Source organism: Belonocnema kinseyi, chromosome 5, assembly GCF_010883055.1.
Source record: "Belonocnema kinseyi isolate 2016_QV_RU_SX_M_011 chromosome 5, B_treatae_v1, whole genome shotgun sequence".
NCBI classification, from domain to species: Eukaryota; Metazoa; Arthropoda; class Insecta; order Hymenoptera; family Cynipidae; genus Belonocnema; species Belonocnema kinseyi.
The window spans coordinates 114,418,376-114,436,245 of NC_046661.1; the positions used below are offsets into that span (position 1 = coordinate 114,418,376).

The 17,870-nt window shown below is 29.3% G+C and overlaps 1 protein-coding gene across 1 annotated transcript in view; it reads right to left on the reverse strand.

Moving 5' to 3' along the window:
• LOC117172547 (acetylcholinesterase) overlaps window positions 1-17,870 on the reverse strand; it is a 477,961-nt gene that overhangs the window by 54,385 nt on the left and 405,706 nt on the right. Inside the window, exon 4 of the mRNA XM_033360594.1 lies at window positions 1,148-1,311. Coding sequence (XP_033216485.1) covers window positions 1,148-1,311 — 164 coding nt within the window. The remainder of the gene's footprint in view (window positions 1-1,147; window positions 1,312-17,870) is intronic.

Genomic DNA, 17,870 nt, shown 5'->3' on the forward strand with positions numbered 1-17,870 from the left:
ATAAAATCATTTTCTGTTCATATTTTTATTAATATTTTAAATAAAATCATGATTTCTGACATTTTTTTTTGTTTTGGAATTTATGATTCGTAGTGTCTTTAAATAAATACACTTGGAAGGTGTCGATTCAAATAAATTGCATTATTATGGATAGAGGATTGAAGATCGGCGAAGCGCACGTACGTAGTTGCTTTCCAACAAATGGAAATTTCATGTCTACGCAGACGTTGACTTGTTCTACTTTAAATGGAAATCGATTTACCGTTGAGTACAAGTGAATTGAATAAAAAAGTACCTAAATGAGATGGAAAATATAAAAAATTTAATGTAAAAAGGCCCCATAAAGACGATAGGAAGAGAAAAATTTATTTATTTGCAATTAAATTGAAATTTAATATGAAAGGACATTATAATAGGTCAAAACTTTAGATATTCAAAGACTTGGAAAAATATTCATTTTTTAAATTGAATGAATTGAAATAGCAATAATTTCCATGCCAAATGAACAAAAAAAATCCCGAATACCTATGCTCGTTCGTAGAGTACGGCATTTTAAAATAAAATAAACTGGAACTTGGATTTACCACCGGTTGCGGGGATGACTTCAGTGGCCCTCAGTGGCAAATCCAGCCTTTAAAACGTAAAAATCCAGTGGCGTGTGAACTATTTCCAACTGCAAAACATAATATTACTGCGCACTATCACTTTTTCGCTACACTGCTGGCCTTTCACGCTTGGTTGAACATCCTCTTTCGACCCCGAAGGGCTCCACTCTAAGTTTAAGATAGCCGCGTAAACAATTTCCAGAAGCAGTGGATCCAAACTCATTCAATCCATTTTCCAGTGTATGCAGGTTTTTGAAAATTCGCATGTAATATTCGAATGTATGTTAAAAATCCAAAAATAATTTTTTGAACAAACTGTGGATTCTTTTCTTCACATCGTACCTTCATTTGAAATGAAATTAGTTAATTGACGAATTTTCATTTTTCTCAATTCTCAGTGTTATTTTTACAAACTCGAGCAGCATATTAAAATTCAGAGTCAGAAAATATGTATGAGATGTCAGAAAAATGGAAGATATTCAGTAGAAATTCTCGAGGGAGATGTCGAGTATCGCAGAAAGGAATTAGAATTTTAGACTTACCCGTGTAAAGCGAAGTTGGAGTAGATTGATAAAAATCTTTGAGCAAGGTCACGCTCTTTATCGGTATATTTAAGGGACATATTCAGTGGAAGACCAAAAACGTACTCGATCTCATCACCATGCATTACGCCCATCCAGTCACCCCATAAATTCGTACTGCTTGTCTGTAACAAAGATTACGTTGAAAATTAAATTAAATTAAATCAAACTGTAAACTGAATTTGTGCACGTTTTGAGGCATGGCCCGCAGTGGCCTTCGACACAAATGCAGGAACTCCGAATGTAAACGCGCAGGGTCGCATGAATAATTTCTGTTTAATTTGAACGCGTGGCGCAACCAGATGCAATGAATGAGCTGCGATTGCGGCCATCATGCTGTTTGTCACGTTTGACTGATCAGCTTATCTCTTTCCGTCATACGCTCCTCGTATCGCCAAAATATGGAGGCCATTAATTTTTGGAACGCAAAAATCCAGTTTATGAAATTCCAGGTTATGGTGTATGTTCTAGTGTTCTGCCCTATGTAACAAGAGGTAAAATGGACTACAAAATGGGCTAAACCCCCTTGACCGCAAGCCCGTGGGAATTATTATTACTACCGTTTTCTGTAGTTTTATTTGTGCTTCTCGTTTTAGACAAATTAGGTAACATTGTTCCCTCTCCCCAAATTTTAATGAATTTTTTCAAATATTTTCAACCTTATTTCATTCTAATAACAACTTACTTATCTGCTACCAAAGACACTTGAATTACCATTCCTATGTTTATATTTTAAATAAGGAAACATATGTTGCATGTCGAAAAAATTAGGAATTGCCAAAAAATAATTAAACGCTGTCAATTTTAAATCTTCACGATTGAAAAAAAAAGTTAATCTATATAATTGAATGAATCTTTAAAAAACCAAAATTTTGCATTGTAAATATTCTAGATTAAACTACATAGAAATAAAATAACTACTCCAAAGGAAAGTTTAAAAATGCATAATTTCAAACTATACACATTTCAAATTAACGAATATTTACTTCTACATCTTGAAAATCCAAGAATTTTTTGTTTTGATTGAAGAATTATTAATCGTTAACAATTCTGTAATTCTGATAATTTAAATTATAAATTTAATTAATCAATAACTCTTGAGTTCACCATGTTTGTTTCATACATCTTCAAAATTGAATATTCTGAAATCGAAAATCTTAAAAGTTGAAGAATTTTTAAAAACAGATATTCAAAATTAGGCTATTGCAAGAAAAATTAAACATATCTTTTAAAAATGAATCTTGAAAGTTGAAATGATTTTCAATCATATAAAGACATCCTTTCAAGATAAGGAATTTTTTGGACCATACAAATATCGAATTTTCTATAAAATACTATTGGGTTAAAAAATTAATTTCTTAAAATTTTTGTATATGAATATATCAATTATCCCGCAACCTTCCTGAAATGTATAAGAATATTTTTATTTTTATAATATTACATACAGGAACTTTCAAAAATATAATATATAGAAAAAAGAGAATTAATCGCCTGGTATGTCCTAGAATATTTCAGAATTTTCTAGCTAATTCTAGAGCATTGCAGATTCCAGGACATATTAAAAATTTTGAAAAAGTGTTGTTTCTGAAATCTTCGCACTAGTAAAAAAGTCAAGAATTTCATAGAATATTCCAAAAAAATTGAGTGCTGACTGTTCTAGGATATTGTACAACCTTCTAGAATTTTTCATAACGATACATGTATAATATACAAGAAGAATTGAAAATATAACAGTAGTATGTTTATTTTGAGAAATGTTGTAGAATCTTTCTGTATCTTTACTTCTGAAGATATAAAATATTTTTCTATGTAAATCTAGAATTGTCTGATATCATCTAAAATATTCGAAAATATTCTACAACATTATTTTTAAAAAAATGTTTAAAAACTAATAGGATATCCGGGAATTTTCAAAAAAGATTGGCAATATTCCTGAATCCTGTGTCGAAATTCAAATGGGGAACTAGTCTGGTTCCCGAACATTCGACCCCACTTAAAGTCGGGTCATCTCAATAGACCCGACCAGTAGCATCACGGTAGATTAGTCGCGGGCTAGTCAGGTGATCCGGCTTATCCTAGTCGGGTCCTGATCGGGTACTAGTAGGGGTCATATGATAATACATCCACGTGGAATATTAACCAAACTCCCCAAAATTTGTGGAACATCCCCTAAAAAATTGTCAAAATACTTATTGTTTACGGAAATCTCCATAAACTTTTTTGAAACATTTTAAAGTACTTTAATTTACCGAACATTTAATGGGGAACACATCCTACGCTTAAAAATGCATCAATTTATGTAACTAAAATCCCCCAAATGTTGTGGAATATTAATTTTAAAAAAACAACTTCAACTGGAACGCAGCAATGGAGGAGCTTCGCTCTGAAGGAACCGTCATGTTGGTCATGGTAGTCTCTGCTCCAGGTGATTATGCTTCGTTACGTATGGACTGCTGTCTTAAACACTCGACGCGTCGTTTCTGTTTCGCGAGAGGCATCCGTCGCGCCCTTGCGGATTTTCTTTAAAGCTACCAGTTCAGAACCGCAAGACTCAAATGAAGGTGGTAGCGAAATCTAAACTTTACCGTGCTTAGTAGTTTACTACTGGGATACTGCTCTTCACTGATCAATCAAAAACTTTTTTTCTTTCCAATTTTAACTACATGAAGGATTAGACTTTATTTACATATGGGAAACCCTTCAGATCAATTTAAAAATATGCATCTGTACAAGTTTAGTCTTATGACTTTCGGCAGACTTTTCACCTACATCTATATGTATCTTTTCCAATATGGATTTTCTTAAAATTCCATAAAAAGATATTTATAATTGTTCCTCGAAATTCGCAATTTTCTAAAAAATACGACAAAAAATAAGATTACGTATTTTTGAAGATTTTTATCGTTGCTTTTATAAAAAGTTGATTTTCGTACAAAATTATTAACTTAATAATTATTTATTAAGTATATTTGAGATGAATTTAAAATTAATAAATCTTTTCTCCAAAAGCGGTGTAAAATTATTGTTAAATATATTCTAAGTGTTTTAGAATAAAAAAAATCATTACGCTTTTTTTTAGATATTACCTCATTTGATAAGACCTCGCCGAAAACTCAAACATAAGAATAACCCGACCAGAGCCCCACTAGCTCCCGATCAGAGTCTGAAGATTACCTGCACGGAAATAAGTGGACAAAGAGGCCCGAGTAGCCCTTGACCAACCACCGACAGGCCCCGACTGAAATTTTGACAACAAAAAGCTCAACTAGTCTCCGATTAGTCCCCGACTGGGTACTTTGTCAAAATTAATAACCCGACTAGCCCCCGATTAGTGCCCGACTTGTAATAGGGCCAAATGGGGTTATTTCCACACGGGATATCTTAAACTACAATCATTTATCTATATTCACAAATGTTCTCAGATATTCCAAAATATTTTATATTCTATAATAATTCATTTTTTTTTTTTAATATTCTTGATTTTCAGAATGATGGAAATTTTTCGAAAATTTTCTCGATTTTAGAAATTATGAAGAAAATTCCTACTAAAACCAATAAAACGTCAAAACATTTGTAAGGATCTGCAATACTTTTTCAGAATGTTTAAAAATATTGTAGAGAAGAAAGAAAGAGCTTGAGAATATGAAAGTGATAATTTGATAACCTTGAGAGATGATTAATTTTCTAAACAAATTGGAGAAAGACTTAAGACAATTTTAATGAGTGAAAAGCGTTGGTAAGTCGAGAATGTACCAACATAGGACCTTAACCGATTTTAATGAGCACTTTAATCCAAACAAGAGACCTGCTACTTTATAATTACATGTCTTGACCTCACGACCCACTTTTTTCCCGCTATTTTCTCATTGCATACAACACACTCTTCTAACATTTCTTTACGAACAATAATAAGTGGCGTTAATCATTTTTCAAATAGGTCGGGTGAAACCGTTTCAGCGCCGTCCCAACTTCTCTAAATAGCCCATTTCAAATGAAAAAAAGAAGAATACTGGGATCATAAGAAACAGAAAAAAAGCGGGATTATTTTTTTTGCAGCTTATTTTTTATGTTTTTGAAATTCGATTTTCATTCTCAAAATGAGAATAGTTCAAGTGTGAAACTGTAGCATAAACATAGCTGTATTCTCCTTCTCCGGTTTCTCGTTCATGTTGCAACTCAAACCAAACCCAAGAATACTAATAAAAAATTAGTAAACTTATTTAAGTAATCATATATTTTTATAGGAAATAAAACTTATTATTTAATAATGACACAGCTTCTGCCTTTCATATGGAAATACAAATTCAACATAGCGGATCCAAAAAGCCGGTATCACAGTGGTTCAGTAGTTCAATCATCGTATGGGTATATCTGAGACATGGTCTGTTTCAAAAGTAATAGGACTGAATTTCTATATCCCAGAACTCAACAGAGGGATTTTTCCAAGGACAGGATGGGTGGTGGGCGATTTCAGGAACTAAATGCATGCTCGATCTGTCGCCTTCGAGCATTTTCAAAGTAAATATCGCGCAAGAAATAAACCCTTTATGTATACGCTTCCGTCAGGCATTGTTCATAATTTTTTTTTTCTATAGTAATGCCAGATTATTGTGGGTTTTTTATCAAATTTTTGTCCACTTCGCAATTAGAGAAATTTTAATCTTTTTGCCCACTTTTCACTTAGTGAGAAGATAATTAAAGCAAGTTACCGAAACTTATTGTTCAAACAATTTATTATTGTTTATGAATATCTTTTCTTATATAAAAGCTAGGAGGATGCGTTTTTTTTATGAAATTTTAAACGTTGCTTTGGCTTTTTAGTTAAATAAAAATAATCAATAAACATTATTGGGAACCATTTTTAAGCAATCTGTTTCTTTTTCATAAATATATTTTTCTAAAATTAATTATATTTTTCGTAAAGTTGATCAATTACAACGTATTTTAACCAGGTAAGCGGGCGGGGGGGGGGGGGGGGGGGGGGGGGGGGGGGGGGGGGGGGCAGCTTACAATAATTCTAATTTTTGTTTCGTTCTCGAAAACTTTCGTATTGTAATTCAAGAAGAAATTTTTACAATTCATTTAGAAACCTGTCTACTCCTTCCATTTACTCTTAATTACTCCATTCTTTTTTTCATCTCTGCTGTAAGATATACTTTTTGTTTGAATTCATATTTTGAAAACATTGGTAAAAGAGTAAAAATACTTTACTTTGAAAAAACATAATATTATTTAAAAAATGATTATTGTTGATGCTCATTCATTACTTGTGCATAACTGAAAAGTCAAAGCAAAACTGAAAGTTTCAGGAAACATTTAGTATTATCCTAATAAGTGAAAAGTGGACAACAGTTAAAAGTTTCAGGAAATAATCGTACCTTTTTCGCATTATTATAGGAGAAAATAGTTATAAACAAGAATTATTTGTTTAAAGAATGATGTTCGCTAAATTCAATTATTTATTACCTCAGCCTGAGGTCAATACGAAAAAATGTTAAAAATTAAAAAAAAAACGCGACTTTCTAACTCATAATTAGCGCTAAAATCTTGGAAAACTCAGTTTCTTACTTATGGGTTTTTTTGGACCATGTAAAACAGACTCATAGGGTTTATATTACAAAAATAAGCTGTGATTTGTATTCCATGGCTAATTGTAAAGAGAAATGTAGAGTCTAAACGATATTCACCTAATACTGACAATTCTAAATAAAATAAACAAAAAAATATTTTTTGTTATGGGATATACGGCATAAACTTCATGGGATTTGCAGAAGCTCTAAATATAATTTTTTTAAAGGCATTCATTTTTTCAAAATTCGAACGAATTTGCCGGCCATATGCATACAAATTGAAAAACAAAATTTCCATAACTCTTATTTAATTATAATATAGGTCAATCAATTCGTCTCGAACCAAGAAATCTTGTATGTCATATATTGATATAATTCGAACAAAGGAGTTCAAAAATACAATTTAATTTCAATCTTAATTTTTGGACGAATTGTCAGAGCTACAACTTTGAATGATATCCAGGTCTGACAGATTTTAAGCCAGAATAGCCATTCAGAAGCAGTTTTTTTTCATTTTGAGATTTCAAACAAAAAATTATACTTCGTTCAAATGAGAAAAGTTTCTTGGTATTCAAATACAACAATATTATATGCAGTGTATATGTTCTCGATCTTGAGAAGCATCAATTGACCTAATAATAAACCTTTTATTAACTAATAGTGTCGATTTATAAAGTTTTAACCAAATTCGTGCATTTTTATTACATGAGAAGAACTTGGTTAATATTAGGAATATTACAGTACCGCATCTGACATGTTTGTTCGCGTCTTCGAGACTCGTCGAATAACTTATCAAAGGACTCTATGACCTCTTATGAACTAGTAATGCCGATATATTAATTTAAAAAATATATTGTTCATCTTGTTGATATGAGAAAAACTTTTTTAATATTCGTAATAAATATTGTTTTTATATTTTTAACAAACTTATTTACTTTGTTTTTAAAATAATTTATTCAAAGTCAGGAATATAAGAGTGTTGTAATTGATTTGTTCGCGTCTTCGAAACGAGTGGATGGATCTATTGACGAACTTTCGATTACCATTCTTGAATAATGACACAGTAAATCCCAAGAATGAATTTTATATCTAAATATATATAAATATATATTTTAAACGGCTGCGTTTAGGTTCAACGCTACAATTTCCTCCATAAATTTTAAAATCCTCGCCGTATTTATTTTTTAAATCGTCTCACTTTATTTAACAGAATACATAGGCTGCACTTTGGTTAATTTATACTTTATAGTGTTTGTTTACAATTTTTCAAGTCATTATCAGGGTTGACAGAAACTAAAGGTCTGTTCAACAAAAGGAAAGGACTGACCTCGGGTGAGTGTTCACTATAAATTATAAACTAACCTAAGTGCAGCCTATGTATTCTGTAAGTGCATATGAATGATTTTTTGGTAAAAATGCTCGTATAATGCAGTAATGTGCATAGTGAATACATTTATAGTACTTCACAGTGGTATTTTAATTAAGGAATGTTCAATTAAACATACAGAATTTTTTTCGAAATCTTTACCATTATACAAAGCATCCTCTATGAAGGAAGTAGATCAGGAGAAAAAAATGAAATCTACGAACCGAATTCATGTTGCAAACGAAAAGTATTTTATTATTAATAATTATTAGTAATTATTAGTAATAATTAACACTCAGAGAGATTTCCTCTTATGCCAAAAGGAAGTTTCTTGACGTAAATAGAAGTTCCTATTAAACTCAAGGTTAAGAGTATTTTCATTTGTGTCAAAAGAATCTTTTTGCTTCAAACATTATCCTTTTGTGACAAACTTCATGCAGTCTTTCAGTCAAATAATTCCGCTTGTGTAAAAAAAGATTTTCATGTGTTTCGAAACAAAACAGGCAAGGGGTCGATGCTTTTGATTCAAGATAACTTTTTCTTTGAGTGAATAATATTAATGAGTAATTATAATAAATTGAAATACCAATTAGTATCAGTATAAAGTTAATTATACGTATTTTCACAAAAATATGTTTTGTAATTGCAATATTTTTTCCTTTCTTCAAAGCTTATTCACTCAGCTTTATTTTATAGCAGTTATGGTACCGTTTCTCGTTGTTTTTGTCGAAAGAAGATAGAAAAAGGGGCCTTCTGTCTACAATGAGAATAGGCGATGCTTTAAAGTCTTCCCGCAGGTCGGACTGCAAGGTAACGAGAATGCAAATGAAAGACTAATGACTCTCCTGCGCTTGAATAAAGGCAGATACAGTTAAAAAACCTCTTTTCCCTCTCTTTTTTCTCCGCATTTTCCACTCTTTTACTCTCATCATGATGCTTAACTTCTAAATGCTAAAAATAAAGCGAAATTGAAAAAATCTTGTGGGTCAAGTATACAAAAAATTCTCATACTAATAGGTTAAAAATTATCCTTCTGCAGCTTTAAATGGAAATGGTGAAAATATTTTCAATTTACGATTGAACGTAATTCTAGTCTGTTTAACTGATCTTTACTATGTTTGTATTTTACCTAAAACGCGGAAGATGGCATATTTTTCGGAAGCTTAAGATCCCTTTGTCGGGTAGTATAATTTTTCACATAAATCCCTTTCATCCGCTTCGGACTTATTTGAAAATGGAGAAGAAAAAATATATTCATGCATATTTCCGTTAAAGCTATTGGCGACCGAAAATACGAGTATTTGCACTCTTCTATTATTCATCGATGCCTCTCTCAATCCCTTTAAACGTTTTTACTAGCAGAGTTTCTACTTCTGGTAAATAAAATAATTTTATTGTTACTGCGCACAATATTTTTTAAACTTTTATTGCATGTACTGAATGGCCACAGGCCAGAGAAAAACCTGAAAATCAGGGAAAAATCGTTTTTAGTGCATTTTTTCTAAACCACTTTTTCGCCACTTTTTAAACACAGAGTCAATATAGTCACTTTTTCAATTAAAACATAATTAAGTAACTTTTCTCTTATTAAATTAGTTGTATTAAAAAATATACCTATTTCTTAATTTTCTTGAAGCCTTTAGAAATATTTTTATAGATACAGAATAGAATTTTGGATAGATTAAAATAATCGGGAAGGATTCGTAAATATTTTAAAGATGTGAGGGGATTTGTTAAATTCCCAGAACTTTTCAGGAGCTTCAAAAATTTGCAAGGGATTTTATAAGGTTCTAAAGGATTTCCAACATTTTAGGGTATTTTGGAAGATTACAAGGAAATTTAAAAATATTTGAACCATTTTAAGACATTTGAATGGATTTGAAAAATTGTAAGATATGTAAATAAATTTGGAAAAAATCTAGTATTAAAAATTAAGGAATTCAATGTATTCGAAAGATTTTCAAATTTTGCAATTTATTTTTAAAGACTTTACATTTTGTACGGTACTCTATAGGATTTAAAAGATTTTTGGGTATTTTTAAAATAAACAATTACATTTCAAGAGCTGCGAATGGTTCCAACGAATTTTAAAAGATTTTAAGAGATTTCCAACGATTTTAATGATTTGAACAAATTCATTTTTTTTTCATCGTTATGGGTTATTATTGGTCCTATAAGGTTTTACGATATTTTAAAAGATTTAAATAAATTTCCCAAAAAAATATGGACAAGAATTGAAGGATTTCGTAGAGTTTTAAATATTTTCAAATATTTCAAGGCATTTCCAAAGATTTTGAACAATTTAAATTATTAAAGGCATGGAATAAACTCAGAAGATTTTAGGTCGTTTTTAAAACTTTCAATTAATTTTTGAAAGCTTTAAAAGGAATTCAGGAAATTCAAAGAATTTTCAAGGGTTTCAAGGATTTTTATCATTTAAAAAAATATATTAGATTGTAAATATTTCAATGAATTAGAAAAAATTTTAACAAAAATTGTGGGATTTCGTAGGCCTTTAAAGATTTTAAAATATTTCAATGTATTTTCAAAGATTTTAAAAAGCTGAACAAATTTATAAGGAATTTAAATGGTTTCAAATCAATTCTTTTAGTAATTCCAAAGTATTTTCCAAAACTTTTAAAAGTTTCAAGTGATTTCAATTGATATTAAATATTTTAGAGTATTTTGAATAATTCCAAGGCAAGTTTAAGAGCTTTAAGCTATTTCAAAGGATCACCTTCTGTGATTATCTTGCACTTACTTTGTCATGTTTAGAGTTGGGAGCTCCAAATATAGTATTTTAGATAAATTCTAGGCACATTATAGTGAAACAGTGATCATTCTAAATTAGGCGCCACATTCTACGTGCGATGCACAGCGATGCGTGAAAGGCGGTGCAATTACCTTGTTACAATTGTTGCATAATGAAGTTTGAAGGGACCGGAATACTATTATCATTATTGTTTAAAAGCAAGGGTATGACTAAACTTTTGATTGTTTGTTATTGTTACTTATGATTAATTATTTCACAGGTCATTCAGTTTCACGGCATGTTAAAAAATATGACTAAAATAGATCGTATGAATTATAAAACAAAGCCCACTGGAATTATTAATTATCCATTCAGAATATCGAATCGTTAATGGATTCTGGTATAATAAGCAGGTGTGTGCACTAGAGTGGTCCAAAAATGCAGAGGAATTTTTTTTCTCGAAGTTTTATGCATGTTATCTGAAAATGTTTTCGAATCAGCACAAAAATAAATCCTTTTTTCTGAAAAAATTATATTTGTAGATGAGGCAAGTCTTCGCTCGCAAGTTTGAGCGCTCCTAGGGCGCGCGACTGTTGGTTCTCACGCACAAACCAATCCAAATAGTCTTTCGAAAGTTATCCGGTATACAAACGACAGCAACGACAACAACAACCACGACGACGCTGGACAGACAGACACCGACGTAAACACCTTTTTTCGGACTCAGGGGCCTCAAAACGTCGACATTTGATGAAATCTGCGAAAGATATTTTTTTCATAAAACTAATACCTTCTCATTGTTTTTGGAAACTTAATTCCAAATCCACAATATCAGCTAAATCGAGTTGAAACTGAACATTGCACTTCACGATCAGTCAGAAAATATGAACAAAATATTACTTCCTAAATATCACCCGCAAAAGTATGTTTTATACGGTCCAAAAAAGAATCCTATATACGTGAAGAACGTTGGTTTTCGAGTTTACATAAATTTTTTAGAACATTTATTACTATTTTTAGCAATTTTCTCTTAGAGAAACGTCATTTAGCGAAAATAATTATTTCCATCAACTTTTCACTTGAAGTGAGGTAACAATTAACGTAATTGTTTAAATAGATTATTATTGTTTTTAACTACCTTCTTATATATTAATTCTAGGTAGTGACGTTTTTCCTAAAATTTTACATTTATGTGAACTTTTTACTTAGTGTGATAATATTTAATGCATTTTGGGAAGCATAATTGTTCAAATAGTTTATTACTATTTATAAAAATCTTCTTTTAGAGTAATGCTAGAAAGCTGCGAGTTTTTCTGAAATTCTCAGCTTTTCTTTGACTTTTTAGTTAGGAAGACATTATAAATATTAAAATTTATTTCAACAAAAAAGCTCTAAGTAAATTTTTACAGGAAAATTTGCATTTAATATGAATCATATAGAAAGTTTGAAGAATGTTTAAAGTATTTATTTTCTTGCAGAAAAGTATTTTCACAAAATTGAAAGAGATTGTGCAAAAAGCGAGTCTGTCTATTGTTTATTCATTATTTGTTTAGAGAAAAAAAGGCAAAGCATAGTTAGGCATTTCGGAAAAACATGGATTTTAAGCACTTATCTGAGAGAAGATAATTATAAACAAATACAAATTGTTTAAATTGAATTAATTAAAGTGAATTTAAGTGAAAAATAGAGAAATAATAAAAAAATTCAGATAAAAACGCAATTTTATACCACTAAGCAAAGAGAATATTGTTAACAACAATAATATATTTTTGTTAACTTAAATTAATTATTACTTAACTGTAAATAAAAAGTGGACAAAGAGAGGAAAATTTGAGGAAAAATTGTAATTTTCTAACATTATTCCTGAGAGATAATTATTAACGAGAATAATTAATTGGTTAAACAGTCATACGAATTTGATACAAAGCAGTGAATTTTTTTGCGAAAAATAAGAATTTCCAATACAAAGGTTAATTTTCAACCCAAGCAGATTAATTTTTAACAAAACACTTGCCAAACAAGATAAAATTACAATGAAAAAGCATGAATTTCCAAACCAAATAAGAAAAAAATTGCAATCTAAAAATATTACTTGATACATAAATTAATACTAGAAAATTGATCTTGTTTGTTAAAAATCTATCTTTTTACTGAGTATTCAAGATCATTTCTAAAAATTGGTCTTTTTCGTTATTTATTTTTTCATTTAAGATTTATTATTTTAGTTCTAAATTCATCCCTTTGGTTGAAAATTTATCTATTCTGTTAAAAATGCACTTTTTTCTTGTTGAGAATTAAAGTTCTCAACTGAAAATGTAACTATTCCGCTTTTAATTAAAAATTAAATTATCAGGTTTAAAATGTATAGATTTTGTTGAAAATTTAATTATTAGGTTGAAAATTTATACATTTTGTTCAAAATTCGTATTATTGAAAATTCATCTTTTTGACATCCAAATTTAACAATTTCGTAGGAAATTAAAATGCTTTATTGTAAGCTAAAATTTGTATTGAAATTTCATATCTTTGGTTAAAATGTAACTATTTATTAGAAAATATTCTTTTTGTTGAGAAAACTCATGTTTTGAGTTGAAAAATCAACTGTTTTGTTGAAAATTAATTTTTTTGAAGATTCGCCTCTTGGGTTGAAAATTTCACTACTTTGGAATTCGTTCATTTTCGGTTTAAAATGAATTTTTTTCATTAAAAAATTTAACTGTTCCATTTTTAGTTCAAAACTGATATTTTTGGGTGAAAACTCAAAATTTGGTTAGAAATTAATCTTTCTTGCTGGAAAATGAACTTTTTTAACAAGCAATATTCATCTATCAACAAAAAAATTAATACATTTTGTTAAAAATTCGTCTTTTGGTAGAAAATTATTCTTGATGGTAGAAAAGCTTTTTTGTTAGAAATGCATTACATTGCAATTCTTGCCCACCCATTAATTCAAAGATCATCATGAATCGAGACTTCAAATTTCGTTTTAGCTGGCAAAACATGTTCCTGTTAAAGGAAAAATGCTCACCTAGGTAGCTAAATGAACCAAATCTCGGTCCTTGTCATTAGCAGGAGAAATGTTGGTACTGTCATGGTTTCCTGACTGGGCTGAGATTGTTTATTTGGTTTATCATGGCATGTGATATTCGCCAAACATTCATACGATAGGAGGCGCATGTCGACCCTATCTTCAATCTGAAACGATTCGACATGATTTGCAGTTATGAAGGCGACTCAGCCCCAGGGCATTACCTGATTCCTTATCAGGGTTACGTCTAATCCGCAGCTTTTCGTTCCAAACAAAAGCTAAACATAGACCTTAATATCAATTTAAACAAAGAGGTAACGCTAAACGATTATCTAGAAAATATGTTAATAATTTTTTGCGTTTTACTCCCCTTGCACCTCACCCAGAAAGTACAGTAGCAATTGGCTAAATAATAATTACAAATATTTAAATATCAGGTGTTTTTTCGCGAAAATAAAGGAATACATTCTTTTAAAGAAAATTAATGTCGATACTATATTGAATTCAATGTGAAAGCTTTAAATTTTCGACTTCAAAAGACAAATTTTCAGCAACAATGAAATTAATTTTTATAGCAAATAGTTGTATAATATACTAAAATGGTTGAACTTTCAACATAATAGTTACATTTTCAAGAATAAAAATGATTTTTCAACCAAGAAAAATAACTTATATCTACCAGCACAGATGAATTTTTAATTTAGGAGGGCCAATTTGTAACCAAATAGTTGCATTTACAACCAAATAGTATCGTTTCTAAGCCAAAACGAGGAATTTTTTTGGAGGACAGTTGAATTAAGAACAAAATAACTAAATTTTTAACAAAAAAGTGGAAAGTTGAATTTTTAATCAAGAATGATGACTTTTCTTCCATACAAGATGAATTGTCCCCATCTAGACAGACGAATTTTAAAAAATACGGGAATTTCTAACAAAATAATTAAACGTGTAACAAAATACTTACATTTTATATCAAGTAGTTGAATTTTCGACTACTAATTAATTTATTATAAATATTAATTTGGTAACAATAGATGAATTATTAACCGATTATATGGATTATCATCCAAGAAGATTCATTTTCTATCAAAAACTACGATTTTCTGCTAAGAAAGGGAATCTTTGAATTTTATGTTAAAAATAATTATAAACCAAACATAAACTAGTTTAAAACAACGTAGTTACATTTTTCACCAAAAAAGTAAATCTTTAAAAAAATGAATTTGTAACGATAACGTTGAATTTTGATGCCAAAAAAACGAACCATCTACAAAAGAGTCAAATTTTTAACTAGAAAAGATCATTTTTGTCAATAACAAAGTTAACTTTTTGCTAAATAGTTACATTTTCAATTAAATATTTTACCAAATAAGATTATTTGGTTGCTCAAAAAGATGAATTTACTATTTGAAAGTTTAATTTCTAACTTATAAAGAATAAATTTGTAATCAAAAATGAAATATTTACATTTTTAGAAAAAAAAATAATTAGAAATCAATTAGAAATGCATTTTAAAGAAATGATGTAGTTAAATTTTCAAACAAAGAAGTGAATCTTAAGAAAAATATTAATCTTTATCGAAACTGCTGAATTTTAAAGCGAAAAAGACAAATTATCTACAAAACATTTGAAACTTCAATCCCAAAATACAATTTTTGTCTACAAAATAGTAAATTTTCTACTAAACACTTACTTTTCAAAATAAATAGTTTAACTCTTAACTATGTAATTAAATTTACCACCTAAATCGTGGAATCTACAAGATGAATTTTCAACCAAAAATATGAATTCTCAACAAAAAAATTAATTAAAAAAGATGGTGTGATTTTCTACAAAATTTTTAATTTAAAAGCCAAAAAGACGAATTTTACGTATTTAAGTTCATTTTTGAAAGCAGAATATTAATTTTCAACAATAATGGAATCCTTAACCAAAATAGTTTAGTTTTCTGCCAATAAGATTAATTTTCAATAAAAAAGACGAAAGGGGAAAAATAGTAGCATAGTAAACTTTCAGTTAACGAAATTAATTCACATAAGAAAATTCAATCAGAAAGTTAAATTATCGACTAATATAATGCATTTTTTTACTGAAGTGATAAATCATAAGCCATAAAAATGATGTTTTTATAAAAGAGTTCGAATTTTCACCAAGAAATTGAATTTTTAATCACAAAGGTCAATTTTTAAACAAGCAGATTAATTATCTACGAAAAAAGAAGAATTTTGAATGAAATACATGAATTTTCATCTAAGAAAGATAGATTTTCAACTTAAAGGTTCCTTTTTTCAACTGAAAGAGATTAATTTTGAACCTTAAATGGAATAGTTTAATTTCAAGTTTCAAACATTTGTTTTTAGTGAGAAAATCTGATTATTAATAACATATTTTAGACTTTAACTAAACAGATGCATTTTTAAAGAAGTTGAAAAGTGGTTGAATTTTCAAGCCAAAAAGGAAAGTTTCTACAAAATAGTTGAATTTTTAGCCCGAACATAAGAATTATGAACAAAAAAGTTAGTTTTTCAAAACATTTGATAACATTTTTAACAGAAAATAGATCAATTCTCAAACAAAAATGTAATAGTCGAATTTTCATAATACATCATTAAATTTAAACCAAAAATATTTGGATTTTGAGTCAATGAGATGCAATTCCTTCAAAGAGCTGATTTTTAAATAAAATTATAAATCTTTAACTGGAATAATTAACTCTTTAGTAAATTAACTAAGTTCCCAACAAAAAAAAATGGAACAAAAAATGTGTAAATGATAGGAACCGAATTTAAAAGCATTTACATTTCCAACCAAAAAGAATAATTTTCTGCCAAAGAAGACGAGTTTTCAACAAAATACATGAACTTTAAACCAAATAGTTGCATTTTTAACAAAAAGAATAAATTTTGAACTAGAAAAGTAATAGTTAAATTTAAAGTTTAATAATGAATTTTTAACCAAAAATTAAACTCGTTTTTATTGCAAAGACTTGAATCGTTAACCAAAAGAATAGGTATATTTTCAGCAATGTAGTTCAACTTTGAAACAAGCAGTTTATTTTCTGACCATAAAAGGTGACACTTTAACCAAATAATTGCATTTTACCAAAATTTTAAAGTTTCCAATGAAATAGTGTAAACTTTAACTAAACCATAGGAACTATAAACTGTGAATGTAATAACAGACTTTTCAACTCAGCAAGATTTACATTTAACCAAAAACTAGAAAATATTTGCACTTATGTAAAAAAATTTAAAAAGTTTGAAATCTGAAATATGAAAGCTTATTACTAAAACTATCATTCCAAATTAGAATTGCGTAATTAGAGGCTATATATCTGAGAAGACGATGTGCCTGTATGCCTGTAGTGCATGATGGTAGTGCCTGTAAATGCTTTTTAACTGCCAAGGCATAAATCGACAGAACGACTATTAACATGAGGAACGACTTCTTCGTATCAATGAGGTAGGGCTGTCAGAAAAATTTACGGACCGTTTATAAATCGGAAACTGGAGTCAGGTACTTTTTTAAATTGGTATTTTTCAAATTGGAAAATATGTCCTTTATCTAATTTTTTTAATTTTCTTCAGAAATTAATAATAGCTAAAATCTTCGAAATTATTTAATCATTTTGTCCACAAGAAAGCTCCTATATCGAGGATATTAGCTGCATTTGATCGGTAGGGTTGAATAACTACTGATAAATTCGGAGGTAGCCGCATGTTATCACTGGTTTCGATTATATTCATACAGAAATTCTAAGTCCATATTAGTATAAGAAAAATTTTCACAGGCCCAAACCCAGTGCGGTTGAGTCGTCTGGTGCTATATGTATTCATGCTAAAAGACTAAAGTGATACTTTCGCAACGAGGGTGACTTTTGTGTAGACCTCAGTTTCACCGTCAATTCAATATAAAAAGGCATAGACGGAACTTCAATGGACCTGCCTTACAAGATTAATAGTATGGAA